This window comes from Ischnura elegans, chromosome 6 (assembly GCF_921293095.1).
Source record: "Ischnura elegans chromosome 6, ioIscEleg1.1, whole genome shotgun sequence".
Classification (NCBI taxonomy): domain Eukaryota; kingdom Metazoa; phylum Arthropoda; class Insecta; order Odonata; family Coenagrionidae; genus Ischnura; species Ischnura elegans.
The window spans coordinates 82,470,820-82,497,406 of record NC_060251.1 but is presented as its reverse complement, the minus strand read 5'-3'; the positions used below and the strand labels follow the sequence as shown (position 1 = coordinate 82,497,406).

General features: G+C 39.3%; 1 protein-coding gene across 1 annotated transcript; it reads left to right on the top strand.

The window, feature by feature from the left end:
• Positions 1 to 14,449: 14,449 nt before the first annotated feature.
• On the top strand, positions 14,450 to 25,281 carry LOC124161072. Its single transcript, XM_046537244.1, has 4 exons — positions 14,450 to 14,743; positions 20,187 to 20,360; positions 21,253 to 21,351; positions 23,616 to 25,281. The coding sequence occupies exons 1-4, from the start codon at positions 14,609 to 14,611 to the stop codon at positions 23,748 to 23,750; spliced, it is 543 nt and encodes a 180-aa protein (XP_046393200.1). The 5' UTR covers positions 14,450 to 14,608; the 3' UTR covers positions 23,751 to 25,281.
• Positions 25,282 to 26,587: the final 1,306 nt, after the last annotated feature.

Genomic DNA, 26,587 nt, shown 5'->3' with positions numbered 1-26,587 from the left:
CGAACCTTAGCGATTTAAACATCATTCCTCCCACTTTCACTCCAGCTTCCAACTCGTCCCACGCTTCTCTTACCATCTCCTCAGCGTATGCGTTAAAAAGCAGCGGCGATAAAGGACAACCTTGTGTCACTCCCCGGCCAGAAATTTGAATTCATCGTTAGATATTGGTAGACATTATGAAATATTACTGCACTGCATTACGAAAACTGGTGTGCCAAAGGAAATATGCCCTGGGCTAGTGGTCCCTTCAGCAGATATATGGCGGGTAATCTCACCAGGGAAAACATTTCGGGAGGGGGGGGGGCTAAAACCCCTACATAACCTCATCCCCCTCGAATTCTTGCCTGGTACCACAGGAGATTATCTCATTTACCCTTAAAATTGTTGCTGGCAACGTTCTTTTCGATGTCTCCTATATAGCTGCACTTAATGAAATGAGACTAAGAAGTATCATAAATCAAATTTTACGTAAAAAAAGGAGGCAATGCCAATAAATTTACTAATAATTTACTGCTAAAGCATACAATAGTCGTTGCTACGAGCATACGTAATAACTGATTTTGTTCCCATAGCCGTTATCCTGGTTGTACAAAGCTGCCAAAGTTGGCACCGTTCTGCTTTCTTTACCAATTGTGAAATTTATACTACGATTCCTATTCAACTGAAAACTCATTTATTCTCTTCTCAACGACACAGAATTGTTTCAATGTAATCTGTTGTCTCAACGTTTCCTCATTGATGTTGATACCCAAGTGACTTAAAACATATGTCGCTCATTACCTCCGCTGCCACGAAGTTCTGTCATATTTTTTTCAGTGGATTTCCTCGGCTACGCTTACAAACTGAATTTGAAGTTACATGATTATTTTTCGGGATTACCCGAGTGGAAACAGTTTTCCCGCTTGGGTGGTTCAATTCAGGTCCTGAATAATCTGCAGAGGTGTGTCCGTTGATAGCGCTAGTCAGGCGCGCATTGACAGGCCGGGTATCTGTTTGAATTTGTGAGTTTGAATAGCCGTTTTAACGTTTAATGGAGTGTTTATTTAAATTAAATTGATAATTTGCGGACTCTCTAGAAGAATAACGGAAGACCTAAATAAATACGAAATTTTTCATGTTCCGCAGTTGTAATTTATTTGTTTCCATCCAATTTTCATCAGTTTTGAAATAGAATGTTGGTAATTGTTGTAGTAAAATATTTATTTAACCGAGTTTAAATTAACATGCCGAAGGAGACTTTCCATTTTTATAAGGTGTTAGTTTTCAATCTCTTAGTACTATTAATCAAATATGAACACTTAAAATCATGACGGAGGACTCAAATTAAATACGTATTCATTATTTAATAATATTCTAAGCTTCATTTAATAAGAACGTGATGCAAGCCTCGTTGATAAGAAACTTCAATCTCAAGATGTGGCTTTTGTGCCTCAAGTGCAAAGTTTCTTTCAAACTAGAGAGTCGATCCACTTCACTGGGCTATATGGAATGCCAACACCGATGCCGTTTTGCCTCAAATGGCAGGAGGTAGCAGATTAACTTAACGAACTTTTAGCTCTACTGTTATTTCATACACGTGAAAATGTCTTTAAATGCTCACCATATCAGGCATTCTACTTTCATACGATGATCAGCGCTGTCCTTAGGGCTTATTACATGGTTGAATTTCGACTGTAGGACCAATATTATTTTGGATAATACTCAGAAGTTATGACTTTCCTTTAGAAAATTCTACAAAAAAGGATTTTTTCCTTAGCGTACATGGCACCAAAGCAATTGGTTCCATCAATTAATTTTCAAGAGTCTCAGCAATCGTCATTGATTCTCTTGCTTTTTTTTCCACGTCAGCTTCGCGGAAAAGTGATGACGTACAACACACAGCTGTTTGGAAACGTGGCCTGGCAAGTTTCCTGTTGTTGTCGGTGCCGAGAGGGTAATTAATGCAAATGATATCTTAAGGAAAAAGTGAAAGAGCACACCAAGAATGGGCTTGTCATTATCTATATTGAGTGGTATCAAAAAAAAAGTAAAGAGATTCGCAAAAAATGGAAATTTTAATGAGCCAAGTTCTATAAAAAAATTAAAGAGGTGGATTCATGCATACATTTAAAGGAAAACTTCGATGTGTCGGAGGTAATGAATGGCATATGTTCTGAGTCATCTTGGTAATGGATTTTGTATATTTCAATTACTTTTGTTATTTTATCCAATAGAGTTACTCTAAGTTAGAGTAAGATTGTGCCTCGTTAATTAACAACGGCTTTCCCTTGGGCTACAATTTTGTCGCGTTGGAAAGGCTTGAGCGTTCCCATGAAGCCTAGAGCTGCACTGGCGGGATTAATTCCAAATTATTCCCGGTAGGGCCAACCATGCCACATAGGTCGAAGGGTAGGAGGCAGACGAAAGGTGGTCCGCGTGATGGTGTCACGTGAAAAACACTGTTGGAATGGAAATGGGAAACTCTACCAACTATCTTTTCCCTAAAAACATGGAAAGGGCGGGTGTCGGTTACGGCAGCGAGGTGGTCAAGGTCCTCGGGGTCGTAAGCATGCGAAATCCTTGCAGAGACTTATCATTATCAGCAGCAGCAATGAAGAAAGAAGAAAAGAAGACCAAGAAGAAGGAGAAGAAGAAGTCATAAATGTAGGGACGTGGAATGTGAGGACAATGATGAGGGCGGGAAAGTTAGAAAATATCAAAAGAGAATTGGATAAAGGGAGGATAGATATCTTAGGATTATACGAGGTGAGGTGGAGGGATGGGGGGGACTATTGGAGTGACGGGTATAAGGTTATATATAGTGGTGGGGAGGAAAGCCAGCCAGCCAGAAAGAGGGGTAGCTTTAGTGTTAAACGGGAAGATCGGTAAGCGTGTGGTAGGTATTGACCAGGTAAGCGTTAGGACTCTGGTCGTATAAATTGAGGCGCGGCCCACCAACCTTGTGGTGGTTCAAGTTTACATGCCCACTAGCAATCATAGGGAGGAAGAAGTAGATGAGGTGTATGAACAGCTTGAGGAAATAAATAGAAACACCCCGGGTAAGAAAGATCTGGTAGTGATGGGGGGCTGGAACGCCTCAGTCGGAGAAGGGAGGGATGGACACGAAATAGGAGATTTTGGACAAGGATTATGGATCGACAGAGGAAAGAGCGCAGCAGAATTTTGCAGGAAAAACAAATTATTCATCACAAAAACGTAGTTCAATCATCATTAAGGATGAAGGTACACATGGAAAAGTCCGGGGGACGTGGGGAGATGTCAGATAGACTACATCATGGTAAGACAGAGGTTTACTCGCGCAGCCTTCCTGCAGCGGATGCGGATTGAGACCACAACCTAGTGCTCATGAAATGCAACGCAAGATTCAAAAGACTTATGAAAGTCACGAAGGCGAGGAAATGGAATGTAGAAGCGCTGAAGGGGACTATGAGGAGAGATTATCAGGATATGGTGGACAATAGTATCCGGGAGATTGGAAGTACACAGACTGTAGAGGAAGGGTGGGATAATATTAAAACGGGAATAGTCAAAGCGGCGGAGAATTCAATTGGCTACGTTGACAGCAGAAGGATAAAGAAGCCTTTGGGTACGGAGGCAATGGTAAAAGAAATGGAGGAGAGACGGAAGTGGAAGAACATGGACACAGAGCAGGGCAAAAGAATGTATAGGCAAATAAATAATCGATTACGGCGTGAAACTAAGAAGGAAGGGAGGCTTGATGAAAAAGGCAGTGTGAGGAAATGGAAAAGTTTCAGAAGGATGTAGAAGTAGGCGCGTTGTACGCCAAAGTTAAGTCGCTTTCGGGCGGCAAAAGAGGGCAAACCATGCCTAAAATTAAGGCTAAAGATGGAAGGATGCTAACCGAGCGAGAAGAGGTAAAGAGTATATGGAAGGAATACGTGGAGGATCTCTATGGAGGAAGGAACAGGCCGGAGAGATTGACTTTAGAGGAGGAAAGTGCAGTGGAGGAAGATAATCTTTGGTCGGGGATATTAGATTCGGAAATAGAGAGAGCACTTAGGGATACGAAGGCTAGGTAAGCAGTGGGAGTTGACACTATCCCGTGTGAGCTTCTGAAGAATCTAGGGAAGGATAGTAAGAAAAGGTTTTTCGAACTAGTTCGCAGCATCTATGAGGAGGGGTGTTGGCCGGAGGATTTCGTGAAGACGGTTTTAATTCCGCTTCCAAGAAAGAAGAATGCTGTGGAATGCGAAGATCATAGAAATAACAGCCTAATATCGAATGCGGCGAAAGTGGAATATTTAACAGACGAATGAAGGCGAGGGAAAACGAGTATTTGGGCGATGATCAGTTTGGTTTTAGAAAAGGAAAGGCAACTCGTGATGCAATTGCAATAATGAGGTCCCTCGTGGAGAGGAACCTACAATATGACTAGGAACGCATATTCCTGTTTCGTTGATTTTGAAAAAGCGTTTGATAGTGTGGACTGGGTAAAGTTAATGGATATCCTCAAGTGAATAGGTGTTGATTGGAGGGATAGACCACTAATTCGTAATCTGTATATGGCCCAGACTGCGAATGTGAGGTTAGCGGGCGGAGAATCTGGGTGGACAAGCATTGGCCGAGGTGTGAGGCAAGGCTGTCCTCTATCGCTGCTGCTTTTTAACGTATACGCTGAGGAGATGGTAAGAGAAGCGTGGGACGAGTTGGAAGCTGGAGTGAAAGTGGGAGGAATGATGTTGAAATCGGTAAGGCTCGCGGATGATTAGGCGCTGATTAGCCAGTTAGCGAGGGGACTACAGGCTCTAGTGGATGCGTTAGACGAGAGGTGCGAGGAGTATGGGATGAGGATTAATCACAAGAAGACGAAGGTAATGCGGTTTTGTAAAGTATCGCGAGCGAGGAATGTGAGACTCAAGATAAAAGTTGGTGGGGAAAAACTTGAACAGGAAGAGCAGTTTAACTATTTGGGCAGCACATTAGAGGAAAAAGGACTCAGTAGCCAGGACATCAGGAAGCAAATTGCACTAGCAAAGGAGGCGTTCATGAACAGGAAGGAGCTTCTGAGATGATCGTTATGTAAGAGTTTAAAGAAAAGGTTAGTGAAGAGTTTGATTTGGAGTGTAGCTCTCTACGGTGCGGAAACGTGGACAGAGGAAAGAAGACGAGAGAAGATTGGAGGCATTCGAGATGTGGGTATGGAGAAAAATGGAGAGGGTGAATTGGACGGAGAGGAAAAGGAACGACGAAGTGCTGGATACGGTTGGCGAGGAGAGGCACCTTTTAGATGAGGTACGGAGGAGACAGAATGTATGGATGGAGCGAATGTTTAGCCGGGAGGGGATGTTGAAAATGGTGTTAGAGGGTATAATGTTAGGGAAACGAGGGAGGGGAAGGAAAAGAATAGGATTTTTAGATAGATTAACCCATTACCGGCCGAGTAAAGAAATACTTGAAAATATATAATTTTTTCTTTTCAATTGACCTAATAACATGCTAAATAAGGTAAATTGAAAATATGGGCCTTCAAAAAAATTTGCTTATGGTAAAAAAAAATGTTGCGTTTTCGCAACGTTGGCCGAATCCGGTATCTGTATGCAGTTATGCAACCCGCATTACAATACATTGCCGCCTCATAGGAATATGCTGTTTTTACTGTCGGATATAATCCTATACCTTTTTATGCCACGTATATGACAAATATCGTCATATTGGATAAATAAAATCCTTAGATATTATGTTTCCAACGAGATGTTGTTGTTATTTGACCTAAATCCATTATAAAATAGACATGCTTTACGGTTTGAAAGAAATAAGTCAAAGCGAAAATTTTCTCAGAAGAGCATGTATTTCACATTTTTTCATTGACTTTAATTTTATCATTGCAGATTGAATTACAAAAATTAATGGCTAATTATGAAATACTCAAGCATTTTGGGTGCAATGGAACATAAAATTTCGTACATTCAAACATGGTTTGGCTTTTACACTGTTTCGGCAACTACTGAATTTTTTTTAACTCTCTGGCCAAATTCGTCCCTTCATGCTTCACGAATCCGCGATGAATTATATGGCCTAACTTTTTCTATGTTTATGGACGCGAATTGTATAGGGGTACGTCATCTACTGACTTATTCATTTCACTTTTTAGATGCGTCCCTGCTAGATACGATTTGGAGTCTACCAGTGAAATTTACTTCCGTTGCATAACCTGTACAATCTCCTGGCGTTAGTGCAAACGCCGTCCAGTAAGTTGATAAGCTAGGACCCTTTTTCCCCTGTATTCTAGTGCGGTAATTTTCATTTGCATTATCAAGTAGGTCCACACCTCCCATGTATTTACTATACTCCCCAATAACACGAATGGTATTTTCTTTTATTAACATAGAATATTATGTGAAATAGTATTTTATTTTTTTCTGCTGAAACTTTTCCCTGTGCCAAATGGAAGCGAAAAACTTTTATTGCTGTCTACAGGGACAATCTATTTATCATTCCATCGAACAATACTAAGACCTTGGGCTTTATCAAATGTTTATTTTCATGTTCCTCTCGGTTTCACGTCAATGGTTTTATTATATTCTATCAGGAACTCCTCCGTTATACGTATTTAATCGTATTTTCACGGACGGCTCCATTGACAAATAATCCTTTTTCTTTCAAAACAATAAATAGTCTTCAAGATGAAAAGAAGTTATTGAAAAACATACGATGGTTCGAGGGATCAGGGATAATCTTGAGAAATTCCAGAATAACACTTGCTTCCAAGCCTAAATTTCGATAGAAGTAATTTTCTATCGCCTGGTTGAACCCTAAAACCGTCTGAATAACATAAGCACCAAAGTTAAAAGCAAAATCTAAAAGGCTTGTTTTAAAAGAACATTTATGCACTGTAGTGACCAAAGTAAGGTACCATTTGCTCATTTTTTCAAAATTTATGCGCAAATATTCCGAATTGTAATAATTTTTCAAGTCGTCAAATTGAGGTCATAATTTACAAATCTGTCATTTTTGTCCAGACAGGAATTGTCTGATAAGTGTAGATTATTTTTTATTAATCTGAATATGTTTTGGTTCAATCATTGCCGAACCATATCTACGCCTTATCGTCTTAATTCACCCAATATCCTGTTGTGGAAGTCAGTGATATCGCTGAATCGTGAAGTAAGGAAGGACTAATTCGGATTGAAAGTACAAAGTTGTGTGTTCCATTGCACCCGAAATGCTTTCATGTAATCCATAAATAATAATAATTTGTTGTAATTCAATCCGTTGTGATAAAAATGTCTTTTTAAAAACTGGAAAATACGTTATCTTCTGTAAACATATTCGCTTTGACTCATTTCTTTCAAGCCGTAATGCATCTCTATTTTATATTGGATTTAGGTAAAATAATGCAGCATCTCATTGGAAATATAATATCTAAGAATTTTAATTATCAAATATGACGATATCTGTCAAATACGAGGCATAAAAATGCGTAGGATTATATCTGACAGTAAAATCGGCATATACTTACGAGACGGAAATATGTAGTAATGCGGGTTGCATAACTGCCTATAGATATCGGATTAGGCCAACGTTGCGAAAACGCAACATTATTTTCCGGATCTGATTTTCGCATAATGTTGACTCTCTGACGAAATATAAGCTTTAATATCTGTTAATTGAAATTTCTACGTCCACATGGACGAATAAAAAACTTAATAAAGGGAATAGTTACTCTTAGGAAAAATTATTTATCTTGCTTAACAGGAGACTCAAAAATTGACACATTTTGAGTATTTTTATAAATATCGAATTACTTATTAATTGTCATTATAATCTCACTAAAAATCAGTTTAAACTTATTTTTATAGAAAAAAGCGAATTCTAAATTAATAAAATTCAATTGAAACATTTTTTTGCATTTCTCAATAATGTTGCGTTTTCGCAACGTTGGCTGTAAATGGGTTAAAAGGCCTTACAGTGAATTAAAGAAGGCAGTGCTGGAAGCAAAGGGAGGCTCCCAGATTACTTCTTTACTTATCCATGGATACCTACCATAACCAATAGAATGCTATAATAATAATGACACCAAATCAAATGACGTAGGCACTTAAACATTCACAATTTTTTAATATTATGGAAATAAATCGATGGGTAGACGGCCATTAGACCACAAAAACATCAATTTACATGCATGCAGATAGGTATTTTATCTGAAGACCTACATTTTATACGCAAACCCCAAATGACCAATTAAATTGATTGGAGTTTTACGAGTAGCGGCATTCCATCAATCTAGAAAACGAGGTTTTTTATAATTTCGTTACTTTCTACGGTTAAAATAGAAACTCAAATAGACGGTGCTTTCTACGGAATATATCATGCTTTGATCCTAAAAGAGCAATGTGTTTTGCCTATTTAGGATAAATACTCATGCTTCGGATGTATGCGCAATGAAATACTTGTCCAAGCGTTGACTCCACACATTGTCGGACATTCACTCGAAGGCGCGTCAGCTATCTATTTGAACGAACGCGAACCCGGAAAATTCTCGCTCTGTTTATCTTTCAATTCGATCTTTGCCATGCAAAAGTTCTCATCCATAATCAGATCAAGGAAAATGAGCCAATTTATGCACTTATGTTTAATTTACAGGGAACTCATGATTTGAGTAGTCAACTCTTCCTCTTTGCTTTCATTGAACATCTACGTTCTATGGCAAATCTTAACGGTATACAAAAGGAAACCACCATATTATTATCCCGAGGAGTCGCAGCTATTCCGACTTAACAAGAGGAAAGGTGAAGTAGAAAAGGACGACATGGGAGCGAGCATCTTAAGATCAGAAATTGACGCTGCAATAAGAGACCTACGAAAGAATAAGGCCACAGGAATAGATGACATTCCAGCTGAGCTAATAAAAAATGCAGAAAAAAAGGTCTTAACTCAACTGTTAACCTTATCTTTAGGTTATACCAGGAGATTTAACTAGTTACTTCGAAAAGAACATAATCATTCCTATAACCAAAAAGAAGATAGCAGAGAAGTGCGAAGATTTTAGGACCATGAGCCTTGCGACACATGCGTCGAAGATTCTGAAAAGAATCATTTGCAGGTGAATAGAACCAAGAGCAGAATAATTCCTGGTTGAGGACAAATTCGGATTTAAGAAAATCAAGGGCACAAGAGAAGCACTTTTGGCTCTTAGGCTTCTCATAGAGAAGTGAATGGAGAAGAACAAACCGACTTTCAAGCATTTGTCGATTTAAAGAAGGCATTTAATAACGTGGAATGGAACTCAATGTTTAGAATTCTGACAGAACTCAGGGAGCTCTAAAATGATCGTAGAATTGTTTTCAGTTTGTATAAAAACCATGTAGCTGTGGTCAAATGTGGACACAATTGTGCAGAAGCAAGAATAGGAAAAGAGGTAAGGCAAGGGAGTGCACTTTCCCCCATAATTTGTAATGTGCGCATCGAGAAAGCTATTAATGAAATCAAGGAGAAATCTTTGGGTGTCAATATCCACGTAGAAAAAATTAGCATGCTGCGAATTGCTGACAACATGGCACTCATAGACGAGACAGAGAAGGATTTGGAGAAGACTTTGACAAATATGGAAAGGATAGTGGCCAGATATCAGCTGAAAATGAACAAAAAGAAGACTAAGATATTAGTATGCAGCAATAGACAGGAGGCTAATGCAAACATTAACGTAGAGAAGCATAACCTTGAAGAGGTGATAGAGTTTTCTTCCCTTGGAAGCCAAATTACAAACGATGGAAGATGCAAGAAAGAAATAGTCAGTAGAATAGCGCAGGCGAAGAGGGCTTTCTACAAAAAGAAGCATCTTCTTACAGCTGAGAATACAAGCGTAGAAGTAAGGAAAAAATTCATCAGATGCTACATAAGGAGTATTTTTCTTCTGGAAGCGAGGTTTGGACGTTGACAGCAGCAGAGTATACATAGAGTAACTAATCTCAGGTGTTGACTGATGTTGATGATGATTTTTCAAATTATAAATCATTAATTACGATAAAATATTTAGGAACACCATTATTTTCCTTATCAAGTCTCGTAATTATTAATTTTTTTATATCAGTTACTTCATGAGTTACACATTTTTGAATTCCGCATAGCATCGTACGAAAAATGTATGAACCCTTTTATCCATTCAAACACCTTTATCCATTCCCTTTTATCCATATGCAGTGGCCTGCATAAAATGCCAGCATTGCAAAGCCATGTAGATATAAAACGTTGGTTTCGAATTCGCAGGCTCGAAATAGAGTGTAAAAAACTGACCTACCTAGACAAGTCACGACCAGATCTAAGAGTGTAACGGGAATGTAAAGAAGATCTCCATAGTTGAGGAAGAAATTACTTGTTGAACGAGAACATTAAAAGCTACTCCTTTCCAGGGACGCAGCTAGGAATTACGGCTGGGGGGGAGTAGGTGCAACCAATACCGTGGTGTGTTAAGGTATGGCATACCCACCAGGATAAGCGGTAGGTCTGAGATTAATAAATTGCGGAATTTTAAGATAAATGGTTCAAAATGGTGAGTTTTACGGCTTTCTTAGGGATATTTTATTAATCCTTACACTATTCTATTAGTAATATCAATTCTATTAATTAAAATGGATTAAAGTTAAAATTTCTCTGAGCTCTGGGGGGATTTTATCCCCCAAATCCCTCTCCCCCTCGCTGCGCCACTGCTCCTTTCAGACCTCGATTAAAATGGAAGATATACCTCTGAAGATTTGGCTCTGGCAAATATATATATTTTAATATATATATTTGCCAGAGCAAAAGTATTTTCAATAATTTTAAATCTTTTAATCCATCTTCAAGAAGTAATTGATTTCCCGCAGATTTATTTTTCATATTCTTCGTGGAAAATTAAGTTTTACGAACCCCTCTTCTATAGAGTTGATATTTTTAAGGGGTTTATTTTTAATTTTACACAGTTGTTGTCACAGCAACAGCAGTTACTGCAGTAAAGACATAAGGAAGAGAAATTCGTTAGCAAAAGAGGCGTTCATGAACAGGAAGGCGCTTATGAAAGGATCGTAATACATGAGCTAAAAGAAAAGGTTAGTGAAGAGTCTGATCTAGAGTGTAGCGCTTTACGGTGCGAAAACTTGGACACTTAGGAAGGAGTACGAGAGAAGTCTGAAGGCGCTCGAGATGCTGGTTTGGAGAAGAATGGAGAAGGTGAGATGAACGGAAAGGAGGAGGAACAACGAATTGCTGGATATGGTGGGTGAGGAGAGGCAGCCTCTAGCTGAGATGCGGAGAAGACAGAAAGTATGGATGGAGTACTTAGCGGGAAAGGGATGTTGAAAACAGTGTTAGACGGTAGAATTTTTGGTTAACGAGGGAGAGTGAGGAAGAGAATAGGATGTTTAGATAGAATGAAAAATAGTAGTTCTTACTGCGAATTGAATAGGGAAATAATGTGAGGGGAAACAAAGCCATAATACTTAATAAGTGTTCTATGGAAACCAGCCCTAAGGCATAGTAAACTTTAGTTTACCTTTAAAAACAAAAACGCGAGTGATAACTTGGAAATATGGAGTTAGATTTCGAGTCTCGTGGAATACTGTATTATTACTCTCACTAAGGGCTATTTAAGGGATATTTATTATTATTAAGGGGTCACTAAGACTGGACCTCAAAAAATTTCATGAAGAATGGCTGTTTGAAACTCACACTGGCTACGGTCTTGCTTTTTCTGGAATGGCTTCCGTCGGTATTTCTGGAATTACAGCCATCACGCCAACTTAGTGGGTAATGTTTTGACACCAAGGTGCAATACGCCGCGTATTTATTTTAAAAAATCGGTAACACCTGCTCGTACATGAGGGTGCTGTGAGCTCCAACCCATCATGCATCGCTCCATGGCGAAAGGCAGAGGGTCGCTCTGAAAGCAGCGAGCTTGAGCGGAATTAATAACCAGAGTCACCAGAAAACCCTCTCTGTTTGTGTTTTGATAATTTTCAGAGTGAGCGATTCTTTCGGGAGAGCATTCCTTAGAACAGGCTATAAAGGAGTCGAGCGACCTTCCAGAACAAAGCGCAAACACTACCGTGTGCAAACACGGCGTGTATGGAAAACAGAAAAAAACGATTCATGTCTTCTTTTCGCCATTGTGAATATACACATATATAAGACAGGATGAGGATAACAAAGGCATGCAGTCTTCTATGTAAATCTGTTACGTATGTGAAAATATTAATATTATTACTATAAGTTATTATTATTAAAATGCTCTACCGATTGGGGTAGGTTTAATGGATTGTAAGAAGCATTCCGGCAGCCTACCCTTCCTTCATGTACTTCGCTCTTCAATTCACAATAAGGCCTACTCCCTTACCCTCCATCTGAAAAATATTATTATCCTCCTTCCTCTCCCTGGTATACCCAACATTCTACCCTCTGACACCGTTTTCAACATCCCCTCCCCACTCAGTATTCGCTCCATCCATACCTTCTGTCTCCTCCGCATCTCATCTAGAAGTTGCCTCTCTTCACCCACCATGTCCAGCACTTCGTCGTTTCTCTTCCTCTAAATATGCCAGAAAAATTTGTGGTTATTGGGGCGTATATTACTAGGTATTTACGCACGGTGTGTACATTTTAAAGTAGGGTTTTTATGAATGCATAACAGTAATTATTGATTTAGGGATTTTGTGATACCTACATTGATCACCGAATGTGGTTAAATGTACTTAAATATTTTATTTAAATGTTAACTTTTGTTATTTTCTTACATAAACATGCGATGCATGATTGACTTCCGCCCTCTGAAAATTATCTTTTTTTGGTACGATTGCTTCATCGATAGTGATTACCTGTTTGGTCTATTACACGTTACGAATACCGAGTCAGTCATAAATGTTCAACCTTGAATTGATGCGATGAAGTTTCTTGTTCTCGAGAGTGATTTACGAGTAATGGGTAGCGGTGTAGGTAGTAAATTTTTTTACTGCGAAACTGTGGCACCTACAGTTCCTCGCATTATAAAATTGATTTAAACAACAGGTCAGGTCAACCAAATTAAGGTCAGCTGCTGATTAGATTCAAGTTATTTTTTCGGAGAAATATTATCCAAACTCAAACATTTTAATAAGTAGTAAAATACCTGAAACATTTTTCTTCGGTTGATTTAGGCGAAGAGTCGCACATCTCTTGTGTTACATTTTATTACACCCACCCCCCGATATTATTGGCTACCTTTGTCGACGGAAAGATAGCGCATATTTGGTTTATTTCCTGTTTTATTTGGCTTTCGGATAATGATTTCTTCGGAGAAAAATTGTGAAAGGCAGCGATTAAAGGGAAGATCTCCATGATGTAAATAAAAAAGAATTCCATCCGTTTGGTTCGATTTGCTGTCTTGTTAGACCCGGCCCAGGAAGACGTGGATAAGCCGCTTTGCATTGACGCCCGGATCAGGCGTCACATAATCGAATAAAACAGAAGAGTTATCCTTACTATATACATTATAATGCTTCTGTTAATTCATTAATGTTAATTAAAATTACCCACGTATCTAATTTAGATCATACACCCGTGTACTTACGTAGGGTATTTAATGGCATGAGTGAATAAATGGTATACGAGCGACTGTAATACTCAATCAATAGTGTTATTAATATATTTTGAAATAAATAGTTGCATCTTAAAAACCATAAATTGTAATTTCCACACTTTAACACAAAACTCAGCTACCGGCCATGGTTTCGACATCATATGTACTTTTCAAGGTTATACAACAAGCACTTTCGAAGTATTTATACCCAGAATCTTGTATCACCTTGAAAATGACATTGAATGTCGAAACCATGGTCCAGTGGCGAAGCGAAGGTGGGACCTGGGGTCCAAACTCCCCCAAAATAAAAGCAAACTTACTTTTCACCACAAAAGAAAGCCAAATATTGAAAAATCATGAATTTACAAAAGATTTTTCTGAAAAATTAAGTTTTTTTCTATTATTAAAAGTGTTATGATTAGTTGAAAACCCTCAACTTAGTACCAAGTTTTTCAAAACATTTTCCCTCTGGGTCAGGACCCCCCCCCCCCCCCCCGAACAAAATTCCTGGCTACGCCACTGCCATGGTCGGTAGTTGAGTTTTGTATTAACGTGTGGAAATTACTATTTGCAGTTTTTTTATCATGGATGCATCGCTCTTCCACCAAGTCAAATCTGAAACAATTTTTTACTAAAATAGTTTCACTTTTCCTCAATCTTTTAAATGCGTCGAATTCGTAGAATTTACTCGCTCCATGAATTAGTACTAATATTGAATTTCCTCCTCCGCGACTATTATCGATGGAAGGAGGACTGATAGTCCTGCCAGCTCACACTTCTACATTGAACGAGAGTGAGATAGTGTGGTTCGTCACCGTTGGGTGGGAGGGCATTATCTTCTGAAAGCAGGAAGACAGCTGGGGAGGAGAGAGGGGTTGGGGAACAGAGATAGCGGGGATAGCCTCGGCCGTAGCAAGGTGCGAAGCTACCAGACGCGAACGAGGCGTTGCAACAGTCCGATATATGTTTCGTCTGTGACTCCCGCTCGAAATGTTCGGCAACTATTACCGAAGGACAGCGGTATAATAAACTCGGAGACGGTGAGAAAAAAAAGCCGTGCAGATGGCTTCGGAGGACTTCCCAGTGATGCACTCCCCTTACCAGTCGACTACAATGGACCTAGATGCCGAAGCCCGGGTCCACTGCGACGGATCGTACTTCTTGGAACCAAGAGGACTGATGAGGCTCGGAGAAGTTGTGAGCATAAATCGGTGGACTGTGAATCGTGAACACATTGAGAAAGAGTGAGAGTATGATGGTCGCGTCATTAAGCCTGAATCACACGATACACGACCTCGTACAATTTTCGTGTACCCGGTAGCATATGCAAAATCGAGTACTATGTGATTTCGAGTTAGCATGATGGAAATGCTGCATTTTCGCTGGCATCATGGTTAGCGTGCTTGTTCTCTTCATTGCATTGATGTGGTACTTGTGTGACTCTTCCTCCTGGAAAAGCCTGGAAGCCGTTGACCTATCAAGTTCACTCTTTGTAACGTTTGCAATGCGATATATACGTCTTTACATTTACGTTTCAATTTTGTTCTGCGATGAACAACACTCCCTATGGTAACAAGAAAAAATTAGTGCAAATCCATGTATAGTGTTTTTCAATGAGGAGTTCTTGCATTCTGGGTTTAGTCAGGGAAATGGTGTAAACGATGCCATAGGGCTTGTACAAGGTATAATATCGTGTGATTCAGACTGTGTACTTAAAGTCCAAACCTCCGCAGTGATGGAAGCGATTCAGTAAATAGTGATCGGAACGCAGCGTAGTGAAATAAAGCGAAATGTATACGTGCACATTCTGTTGGAGTGATTGATTAGTGCCCTTCGATAGCAGCTGTGGAATATCCATGAGTACGAGCGCCTCGTAGCTGCCCACGGTTAGCGTTCAGTCATTTTTCTGTGCGGTCTTTTCAGCCGCTACTTAACTTAGCAATCGTGGCTGATTGGCGAGAAATCAAAAAGTGGCAAAAATGGTCGTTCTAATGGGCCAATGGTTTGTTATTAGACGATTTGAAAGCCTTCATGCAGCGCTCGTGTATCGTCATCACAGCCTTGCAGTCTTAAGATTGATATACTGCAGCCCGTGATTTCCACCTATTCAACAATTTTTATGTAGTTCTGTGTGGGTTTACTTTCTCACAAGTGCTCCTGCTTTGCCTGCCTCAAGTAATTATCTCTTGGTGTTCTTTGGAGGAATTTCCCTTCAACTTCCACCTAAATTATAATTCTCATTTAGTTTCTGGGTCTCTTGACATGATCTATTCATCTGATTCTTCTGCGACGTATAGTGCTCTAAAATTCCTTGCTCCTTCTATTCTCCGGTATACCTTCTCGTTTTTCAACATATTCGTCCATTTGATCACCGGGACAGTATCCTCTTCTAGCTCCAAGTATCGAAGGTTGCCATTCTTTTTATATTTTCCATGGATTCCTGTTTCTGATTCGTCTGGCATTTCTTCCCGTAGGAACACTTTCACGTGCTGTGTTCATAGTAACCAGCCTTTTGCTCTTTGTCGCCTTGATCCTTTTTAAATATCTTTGCGACTGTCCCAGTCGTGCTACCTCGGAAAGTTTCGAGAGGCGTCGCGGCTGGAGGTGGGGGCTGCGGCATTAGGGTTAAAGGGTGGGGAGAGTGGGAGGCCGGAGTTGCCATATTTTCTCAAAAGACTTTGTTAGTGAATGGAAACGGAAAACTGTACCAAAAACCATCTTCCCACTTGGTAACACAGCTAACTTACTCACGCGGTGTACATCACGGGAGTCTGAAAGCGACTGAATTTCTTAGAGGCTAGGCCCCACCTATCGTATTATGGTTGGTTTTCAGAAAATCACGAGCACACCGCCCTCACCTCCTCCCTCAAAAACTTGGGCATACCTCTCCTGTACAAAAATATTTTAAATGAACTTTTAATTCAGAGCGACTGAGAGTGTTCTACGTACCAGTCAGCTTCCATTGCCATCATCCAGAGTCTACCACATTTTCAAGAATTTGCTAATAGACTCTACCCTTAAACTACTGCAAATTGAGGAAACTCAGCTCTTTGAGTGGTGAAACTAAAAAAAGATTCCGGTAGCGCAAAATGCAATATTATATGAGATTTGGCTACACCAGGAAAAACTTGACTTTATACCTAAATTTTGGAGTCAATGATTACATTTTATTGAACGATGGAATCCCTAGGTTCTTCTAAACGCAAGTACCTAGTTTAAGGGGGTGGGTATTGACTACATAGACCTTGAATATAAGTATGCAAGACAGAAATTCGTTCACGTGAAAGAGAGATAGGTCACGAACTGGATGCTAAGAAAAAGAGTAGTCGTGCTAGTTGAAAAATGTAAGCATTGAATCGTCCTCAATATGCGCATTCGAATACTACTGCATAAATGGTATCTTTTTTTTATTAAAAGTATTCTGCCCGTTAAGGTTAGGATCTCGCGGCTGAGCTTAAAGCCACCGAGTGCGTCCACCGGGTTGCGGATGGTGGGTCGACCTTTAGATATAGAGTTTAGCTGCGAGATGAGCGAGTTCTCTCGTCGAATAAGCAGTCGTGGACAAAAAGCGGCGGTGTTCTGAGGGGGTTTTGGGCCACCCTTGGGTGAGGTAGACCATTTAAATGATACCGAAACCTGTGAAGATACCGTGACTTGGCGACTGGGGGCCGCCAATAATTATGCCTCTCATCACCCGGGGGAGAGGGCAGCAGCTCTTCTTCACATGTGCGAAGGTGGAGACCATACTGGCCGGTACAGTGACACACATTTCACTACGGGCGTGGTAACATTTACTTTAACGGCTGTAGTACTGCGATGTGGAAGGCAAGGGGAAACCACCACATCATCCCGAGGAGTCGCAGCTTCTCCACTCAATTTATATAATGACATGATGGAATTCTCTCGGGTAAAATATTCCGGAGGTAAACTAGTCTCCCATTCGGATCTCCGGACGGGGACTACTCGAGAGGGTACGTCGGTCAAAGGTGATAGACTGTTAAGGATAGGAACATGGAACGTTAGATCACTTCGTACCTGCGGTAAGCTAGAGAACTTGAAGGTGGAGATTCGAAGAATGAACCTCGACGTATTAGGCATCAGCGAAATGAAGTGGCCCCAGGAAGGAGACTTGTGGAGTGGAAGCTACAGAATGACACACACAGGATCGCTAAATGGTAATGCTGGAGTAGGCATAATGCTTAGAAAGAGCGCCGGGATGCGTGTCAAAAGCTACCTGCATTTTAATGAAAAGATAGTAATGGTGAAGATAGATACTAAACCTGTAGCTACTGTAGTGGTACAGGTTTACATGCCTACGTCAGATTATGAAGACGAAGAAGTAGAAGATGACTACCAAGATATAGCGGAAGTTATCAAGCAGGTAAGAGGGGAAGAAAATCTTATTATTTTAGGTGACTGGAACGCTGTCTCCGGCGAAGGTCAAGAAGGAATAATAACTGGGAAATATGGGTTAGGTAACCGAAATGAAAGAGGAGAAAGGCTACTTGAATTCTGCACTGAGCACAGGCTAGTGGTTGCCAACGCTTTATTCAAAAATCCCCTGCGAAGAAGATACACGTGGAAGATGCCAGGAGACCTTAGAAGATTCCAAATCAACTACATTCTAGTGAAACAAAGATTCGGGAACCAGATGAAGGACTGCAAAAGTTATCCAGGAGCAGATATCGATAGTGACCATAACTTAGTTATGATGAAATGCCACCTAAAATTTAAAAAATTGAAGAAAGACAATATCATCGACAATACATAAGACAAGGATCATCTATGGAAGAATAGAACGGAAAGCAGAAGAGTACTTGGATGAGGACCAATTTGGATTCAGAAAAAAACAAAGGTACAAGGGAAGCAATATTGGCCCTTAGACTGCTCATAGAGAAGAGAATGGAAAAGAACAAGCCAACGTTCGTTGCGTTTGTAGACTTAGAGAAAGCATTTGACAACGTGGATTGGAGCACAATGCTTGGAATTATAAAGGAAATTGGGGTTCTTTATAATGACAGAAGAATCATCCACAGTTTATACAAAAACCAAGTAGCGGTGATAAAATCAGGGCCCAGCTGTGAAGAAGCAAGAATTAGGAAAGGAGTGCGACAAGGCTGTTCATTGTCACCCAATATTTTCAACGTCTACATTGAGAAAGCTATTAATGAAATCAAAGAAAAGGCATTGGGAGTGAATATCCATGGAGAAAAAATTAGCATGCTAAAATTTGCCGATGATAGCCGCTATAGCAGAAACAGAGAGGGATTTGAAAAATATTCTGATTAATATGGGTAGGGTAAGGGGTAGATATCAACTGAAAATTAGCACGAAGAAAACCAAGATCTTAGTATGCAGCAGAAGAGCAGAAGTCAAGACTAACATTAAAATAGGGAAGCAAAAACTGGTAGAGGTGGATGAATTCTGTTATTTGGGAAGCAAGATAACGAGTGACGGGAGAAGTAAGAAAGAAATTATCAGCAGAATAGCCCAGGCGAAGAGAGCATTCCACCAAAAGAGAGACCTGCTTACAGCGGGAAACTTAAATATGGAAGTAAAGAAACAATTTTTAAGAACCTACATTTGGAGTATGCTCCTATACGGAAGTGAGGCATGGACAATGACCGCACCGGAGAAAGCAAGGATAGAGGCCTTCGAAATGTGGTGCTACAGAAGAATGATGAAAATCAAATGGATCGACCGAGTTAGTAACGAGGAAGTCCTAAGAAGAGTGGGAGAGAAGAGAAGCCTTATGAAAACCTTAACAAGAAGACGGAACAACCTTATAGGCCACATCTTGAGACATGATGGCCTGATGAAGACAATCGTCGAAGGACAAGTGGAAGGCAAGAACGGAAAAGGAAGACCTCGAACAAAATATATGGTACAAGTGAAGAAGGATGCGAAAGAGAAGAAATGCGTAGGTGTGAAAAGATTAGCTGATAGGAGAACTGAGTGGAGAGCTGCGTCAAACCAATCTTAGAATTTTTGACCAGTGATGATGAAGGTTAGTATTTTCATGGAGAATTCCGGCAGCCTCCCCTTCCTTCATGTAACTCCCTCTTCAATCCACAATGAGGCCTTCTCCCTTTCATTCTATCTAAAAATCCTATTCAATTCCTTTTTCTCCCTCGGTTATCTAACATTCTACCCCCAACACTCTTTTCAATACCCTGCCCCTCAGCACATCCATACCTTATATCTCTCCCGTATCTCATGTTGAAGCCGCCTCTCTTCACCCACGATGTACAGCACTTCGTCTTTCTGTAATTGGATTTTTATTTAAAATATTTTATGTCAAAATATGCAAACGCATTTGTTTTGAGTTTTTCAGTCAAGATGGAATCTCTTTAACCCATAATAATCCAATGTTGCTTCTAAGTAACATCAAAAATGTATGTTTAAACTACGTGCGCTTTTTACTGTAAAATTTAATGATGAAATATGTTGCTGCCACAATTACTATGATAGCTTAGAAAATTTTCACTTTTTTTTTAATGAGAGGTCTTCAAATTTAATTTCTCACAGAAGCAACTCTTCGTCGGAAAGGGTTAAAGGAAAGCTTCTGGGGGGTTCCGATACAATAATTCACACCACTACTAAGGGAATTTAATAATGAAACAATGAACTTTTTTCTCAGGTTGTGGCTTTCGTTGGATACTGCATCATACTGGCGACGCACCTAAGCAATTTTTTGATTGGAGAGTACATTTGCGGGGTAATAGTTGCGGGAATGTGCGTAACGGCAATTTTCTTCGGAGTCTACCTTTTCCACTTCGTCCGGGCCTACCGTCATTTTCCATGGCTGCAAATTGTAAGTCATTGATCATTAATTAGTATAATCTATAACCTACGATATTATAATGGTAACATTTTGTCACATTTTCCTTTCCTTAATCCCTAAACTAATTGTCTATGAAAAAATAGGAGCTTGGGGATGTTTGATGATTATGAAATTCACCTTAATAGCTTAAAGTCCGCTACATAAAAACCAAATGTCATAATTTTCTCTACTTGTCACAATATTAGCGAATGATTTCCAATTTCCACTTCTTTCCATATTCTTTTACTGGTTCCTCGTTTTGCAATCAAAGTATTCCTTGCGCAATTCATTTAAAGCTATTTTTCATTTTTAATGCTATAACATTTTAATAAATGCGCAGTTTTCTTTTAAAGTGATCATAGAAAAACTGTTAATTAAGTACATAAAAGTGAGGAATATGAAGTCAATGTGATTAAAAATAGGTACTTAAATAATACTCTACTCCACTTGAAACTAACAATCCCGTGTAAAGTAGGTTAATGTATCTGTAACACCCGCAAAAATTGCTAACAAACAGCAGAAACCTCAACATATGCCTTTAGTGATGAAAGGTTAAAAAATAAACGTAGGAATCCTACTTAATTTTTCCTATTTAATCCTTTTAGGGAGTACGTGTATATTCACTATTATTTTTGAATTTCAACTCTGAGAATATTACTGAAAAGTATCGGCAATGCATTCACCACAAAATGAAAATAAGTGTACCTTTAGGTCTTTTCAAAATCTTTTCTTAATTAGATATTCTATTCATGAATTTAATTAGCACCAATAAAAAAATCCCCACTGAAGAAACCCACAGAATTAATTCCTGCTGCTATGTTAACGCATTAGTCGTAGGTCTCAAATCACGAGTGCCCATTACATCTTCGAAATTTATTTTCAGGAGTTTGGCGCAAATGCGTTGTTAACTGCATCATATATCGCAGCGGCTGTTCTCACGACGTATGTCGCAACCGGAAATGATGACTTCATATCGTGCGCGGTGAGTAATGGGTATTGGAAATTGTGAAAAGAAGAAATCACACCTTATGTTATTTTATAAATAAAAAAGCCTCTTTAACATGAGGTAAACTTACGGTAGATAATATGCAACTCATAATAACTGAGGAAGCGACGGAATTACTCGAGTTGGCGTGCGTCAATGTTTGTGAATTCTACTTACTTTGCTCCATGAAACACCAAGATGCACTTCATTAAATCGACAGCTGCATATTTCCAGCCTTTATATCAACTCACCAACCTGTCTGTTTGTCTGTTTGTTTGTCTGTTTGTCTGGTACAAATCTTGTAACTCAAATTTGACTCACTTCCTGTGAAGCAAAAACGCTGAAATTTTGCACACTTCTTCATTTCCGATGACAATACATGAAAATATAACTTTCTCTCTCCAACCCCCCTGTAACCACCCCCCAGTCAACCTATAGCCCCCCAAAACATGTTTTTGATCTAAGAAGTTCCAAATGGTCGATTTTCGTGTTTTGCGACCACAGTAAAAGTTATCCACTTTAGGCATATCCACATAGTAGGCATTAAAAAGCATAGGGGTGGCATTTTGAAACATAGGGGGCTTACCATTCACTGAAAATTTAATAAATATAGTGACTTTTTTAATACGTCACTTTTGGTTTTTCGGGGTCACTGAGTTTTTTTGCTTTGTGTCATATATAAACGTTGCTCATCCCCTGTAATCTAAATATAAAGGCTGGTTTTTAAAAAAAATTTTTTTATAAGAGCTTATTTATGTTAAAGTTGAAATAAAATCAGAAGATCCAAGCGTGATGGAGTGTATTTTTTCCATATTGAAATAAACACTTGCATTTTTTCATGATTTTAAACTTTTATTTGGACCTAGGTTTCGACGTTACCACATCATCTTCAAGACACAAAAAAATTTACTGCATTTTTTGTATTGATTAATGTGATGTATTTTTTGTACCTCGAAGATGGATGTGGAAACATCGAAACCTAGGTCGGAGTAAATATTAATATTCGTGGAAAATTGCAAGTGTTTATTTCAATAAAGTTAAAATGAGCATATATCTAAGGACGAAAATTTCTTGGAACCGATTTTTAGCTTCGGTGGACAAAACACACCCACAATCATCCCACCTCGGGCTTGAACCTGGCATTAGTGCGCATTCAGTGATTTGAAATCAGGACTGTGGCAATGAGTTAATAATTCAAGCGAACGTAATTAAATCAAAATTTCTGCGAAGGCAAAATTAAATTTCATCGGTGTGTGTGTGTTGAAATATAATATCCAAATCTTATTAATTACAAAGCCAATAGTCACCCTAAGCATCCTGTTATCGTGCATTAAACACTTCATTTTGGTTATTTCTCTTTTAAAAAATAAACACTGTTTTGTTATATAAAGGGTTCTTATTGAAGAGAAGAAATTGCCTTCAAATTATTACATATTATTAAAAATAATCACTAATTATTTTAAGTTCATTCCTGTCATGCATAATTGAACTTGCCATCTAGTGAGAGGAAAAATATTGAGAAATGCGATCGGAATGAGTCACATATTGAATATTCAAACCTTGGTTAACCATCCTCTTTGAAAATCTCTGTCGTCTCTAACTCAACTTTTTGGAAGCTCACTTTAACAATGAAATGAAAAAAAAACACTTCTTATTCCTCCAGTTTATTTTTAGGTGTGACTAGTTTCGACGCAGTGGCATCATCAGATATAGGGTCCAACACAAGGTATGGTTCTTATATTTGTCCCTGGTGATGGGGGAGGAAGAAGGTGAAAGGAGGGAGTCAAATATAAGAGGTCATCTGGATCAAAAATAAGAACCATGCCTCCGATTAGACTTTTTGTGTCACATGATGACACCGCTGAGTCGAAACTAGTCATACCTGGAAATAAAATGGTAGAATAAAGCAAAGTTTTTAAAAATTTCATTATCCTCCTTCTAAGTTCAAAGAATGCAGATTCTGATATTTGACTGAATGCCATAACTTACGTTAAATCCATGAGAATAAAATAAAATGGTAAATTTCCACACAATTTTATTTACAAAATACCGACCCGGTTTCGACACGTAGTGTCATTATCAAGAATCGAAACCGGGTCGGTATTTTGTAAATACAATTGTGTAGAAATTTACCATTTTATTTTATTCTCATGAATATAAAACATTTCCACCAGATATCGCCGGACACTGTGAATTACGTTAAATGTTTAGTGAAATGATGAAATCACACTTAAAAATGTTCGTGTATTCCCATTTTACAGGTGATATCATTAATCCAAGTGATACTCTATGGTGCGGACACTTTCATATCCTTCGCCTTAATAAAGACCAATAAACATGCAGCATCATCATCAGCGTCTTCGATGTACCTGAGAGCGGCGTCCGAGCCCGCATAAGCCACCAAGGGACTTGTCTTAAGCAGCGAGGCTGGTGGTAATTAGGTGGGGTGGAGGGGGAGCGGTCAGCGCCGGGATTCATATTTCAGGAGGGATCAACCGTGGGCTGCAATGCGCGACCGGGGGTGACAAAATCCAAGACCGACCCGGGCAGCACCAATTTAAGTTACACATCTGAATCAACGACCAATATCCAGTCTTGTGATTTGGAGCAGCCCTAGGCTCGGAGTAATCTCGGATATTCCCCTGGTTTTCCCTGATTCCGCACGTGTTTCGTCAAGGAACGGTAAAGAAACAGATTTTTTTAGGAGTGCACATTAGGTCTTGGAATCGTGTGATGAATTGATCGACACCCAAGCAGAGATTTCGCGTCTGAAGTAAGTGTGCTCCTGACCGTCTTAATATTGAATCTTTAGGTCCTTGAACTATTCTTTAGTGAAGTGCCTTTCGAGAGGTGTGTGAACTGTGGAATGGACAAAGTGAACACAAAGGGCGAAGAGTATTTATTACGCAATTTTAATCAATATCCTCATTAAATGCCAAAAAATGATAACATTTATGATGCTATCAATGACTTAAGCACTGAGCAGTTTTTTTTAACTTTACAAGGGTATGAGCAATAGTGTGGAAACCTACAACCGGCACTGATCACAAATTGATTTAAAACAGGCGTTTATTTTCTTCGACGGGACATTTTACAGCTTTTTTTATAATTTCAAACAAAGTAATAAAGTAACAAAGTAATTGATGAGTGCATATAATTCGGGCCGTAGCGCTGTTGTCCATAGTTACATACTAATCCGAGTATTTCACAATGAAAGGCTTGAGTGTGGATATAATATTAATTGAAAGCAAGCATCCATGAAAAATGCAGGATACTTCAGTAGGAAGACGCATGAAATTGCTACTTTAGCAAATTAAATAGCTTTTCTAGCAATTTCACATGAAGGTGTCTCCGATGTACCTCTATAACTGGGTTTTTACCTCCATTTGTGGGTATTCAACTTCAATATGAAAATAGGGTTGGGCATTTTTACTGGTACCTCAGTAGCAATCGTAAATTCAGCATTTTTATTACGGATTTGAATGAATGTTAGTTATTGCTTTCCGCTCTACCATCTTAAAATCACAAATACCTCTTTTGCAGTTCGGTGGTTACCATTAAAAAATTTCGCCATTGATAATAGAATCGAGGAATGACCTAATATTGACCATAAGAAATGGATTTAATCCAATACTCGATTCACTTTACATCTGCATTTGTCCGAGATCACGCGGAATTCAAGTAGGTATCCACTACAGTCACTGGACATCCAAGCCGAGGCCTACAAAATATAATTGCTCCGCAACTTGAAATCCGCACAATCCGTCAACATGTATTAAGGAAATAATAAAGTCTGATATCTATATTCTTAACGGAGTTTTCGTTTCAATGATTCAAGGAAAACGACATTATCTCAATTCAGTATCAGTCGTTTATTTTATCCTCCAGCTGCGGGAACATAAATCGTTTAAGTCACCATTTCCTCATCTTTACGGGAAAAAAATCGTTGGGTAAATAAGATGACGGCTATATCAACAAGATAGTAATTATATTAAACTGACGCCTTATTTCGCTCTCTCAGCAATTGGTGTTGACGAATTACAGGCATTTCAAATTGCGGAGCTAATGCATAGTGGAACCCCCGGCGAGGCTGTGCAGTGACCATTAGAAAATTATTTAAACATACGACCGATTAGGGTAGGTTTGCATGAAATACTTAAGAAAGATTCTGGGAGTCTCCCCTTTCTTCAAGCTTTTCTCTCTTCAATTCACTGTAAGGCTCACTCCCTTTCATTCTATCTAAAAATACTAATCTCTTCCTTCTCCTCCCTCGTTTACCTAACATTCTACCCTCTACCACCGTTTTTAAGATCCCTTCCCCGCTTTGTACTTCCTCCATCCATACTTTCTGTCTCCTCCGTATCTCACCTAGAAGCTGCCTCACCTCACCCACCATCTCCAGCACTTCATCTTTCCCCCTCCTCTCCGTCCACCTCACCATCTCCATTCTTCTCCAAACCCACATCTCGAGTGCATCCAATCTTCTCTCGTCCTCCTTCCTAAGTGTCAACGTTTCTTCACCTTAAAGAGCTACACTCCAGATCAAACTCTTCACTAACCTTTTCTCTAACCTCTTATATAGCGATCCTCTCATAATCTTCTTCCTGTTTATGAACGCCTCATGTTCTAACGCAATTATTTTCCTGCTGTCCTTATTGCTTTATGCGTTTTCCTCTAATGTGCTGCCCAAATTGTTGAATTTGCTAGTAATCACCAGCATACATTCCACTTGACCACGGAATAATGCCGATGTGAATTGAAATGAGTAGCAAAATTAACCCCTCATTACCAGTTTCAGTTCACATACTGATATCTCTCATTCAACGAGATTTTATAAATTTAATATATAAATAACTGGTCGAGATGTTGGAGTGGAGATGAATGGAGGAAGTGAAGTGGACGGAGAGGTGGAGAAGAGACGAAGTGCTGGACGTGGTGGGTGAGGAGAGGCAGCTTTTAGATGAGATACTGCGGAGACGGAAAGTATGGATGGAGGAAGTACTTAGCGGGGAGGGGATGTTGAAATCAGTGTTATAGGGTAGAATGTTGGGTAAACGAGAGAGAGGAAGGAAGGGAATAGGATTTTTAGATAGAATGAAAGGGAGCAGGCCTTCAGATAAGATCTTCAATCAAGCGGAAAGGTTTATGGCTGGGAAGACATTGGGTGAGGCTAGTCAAACTGTAAATAAGAAATGTAAAAGGTGAATAGAGGCCAGCTAGTATCGCAACACAG

Coding starts and splice junctions, on each gene's coding strand:
- LOC124161072 (XM_046537244.1), top strand. CDS start 14,609: ATGGCTTCGGAGGACTTCCCAGTGATGCACTCCCCTTACCAGTCGACT. Junction 20,361..21,252: donor ATTTTCCATGGCTGCAAATT/GTAAGTCATTGA, acceptor ATTTATTTTCAG/GAGTTTGGCGCAAATGCGTT. Junction 21,352..23,615: donor ATGACTTCATATCGTGCGCG/GTGAGTAATGGG, acceptor CCCATTTTACAG/GTGATATCATTAATCCAAGT.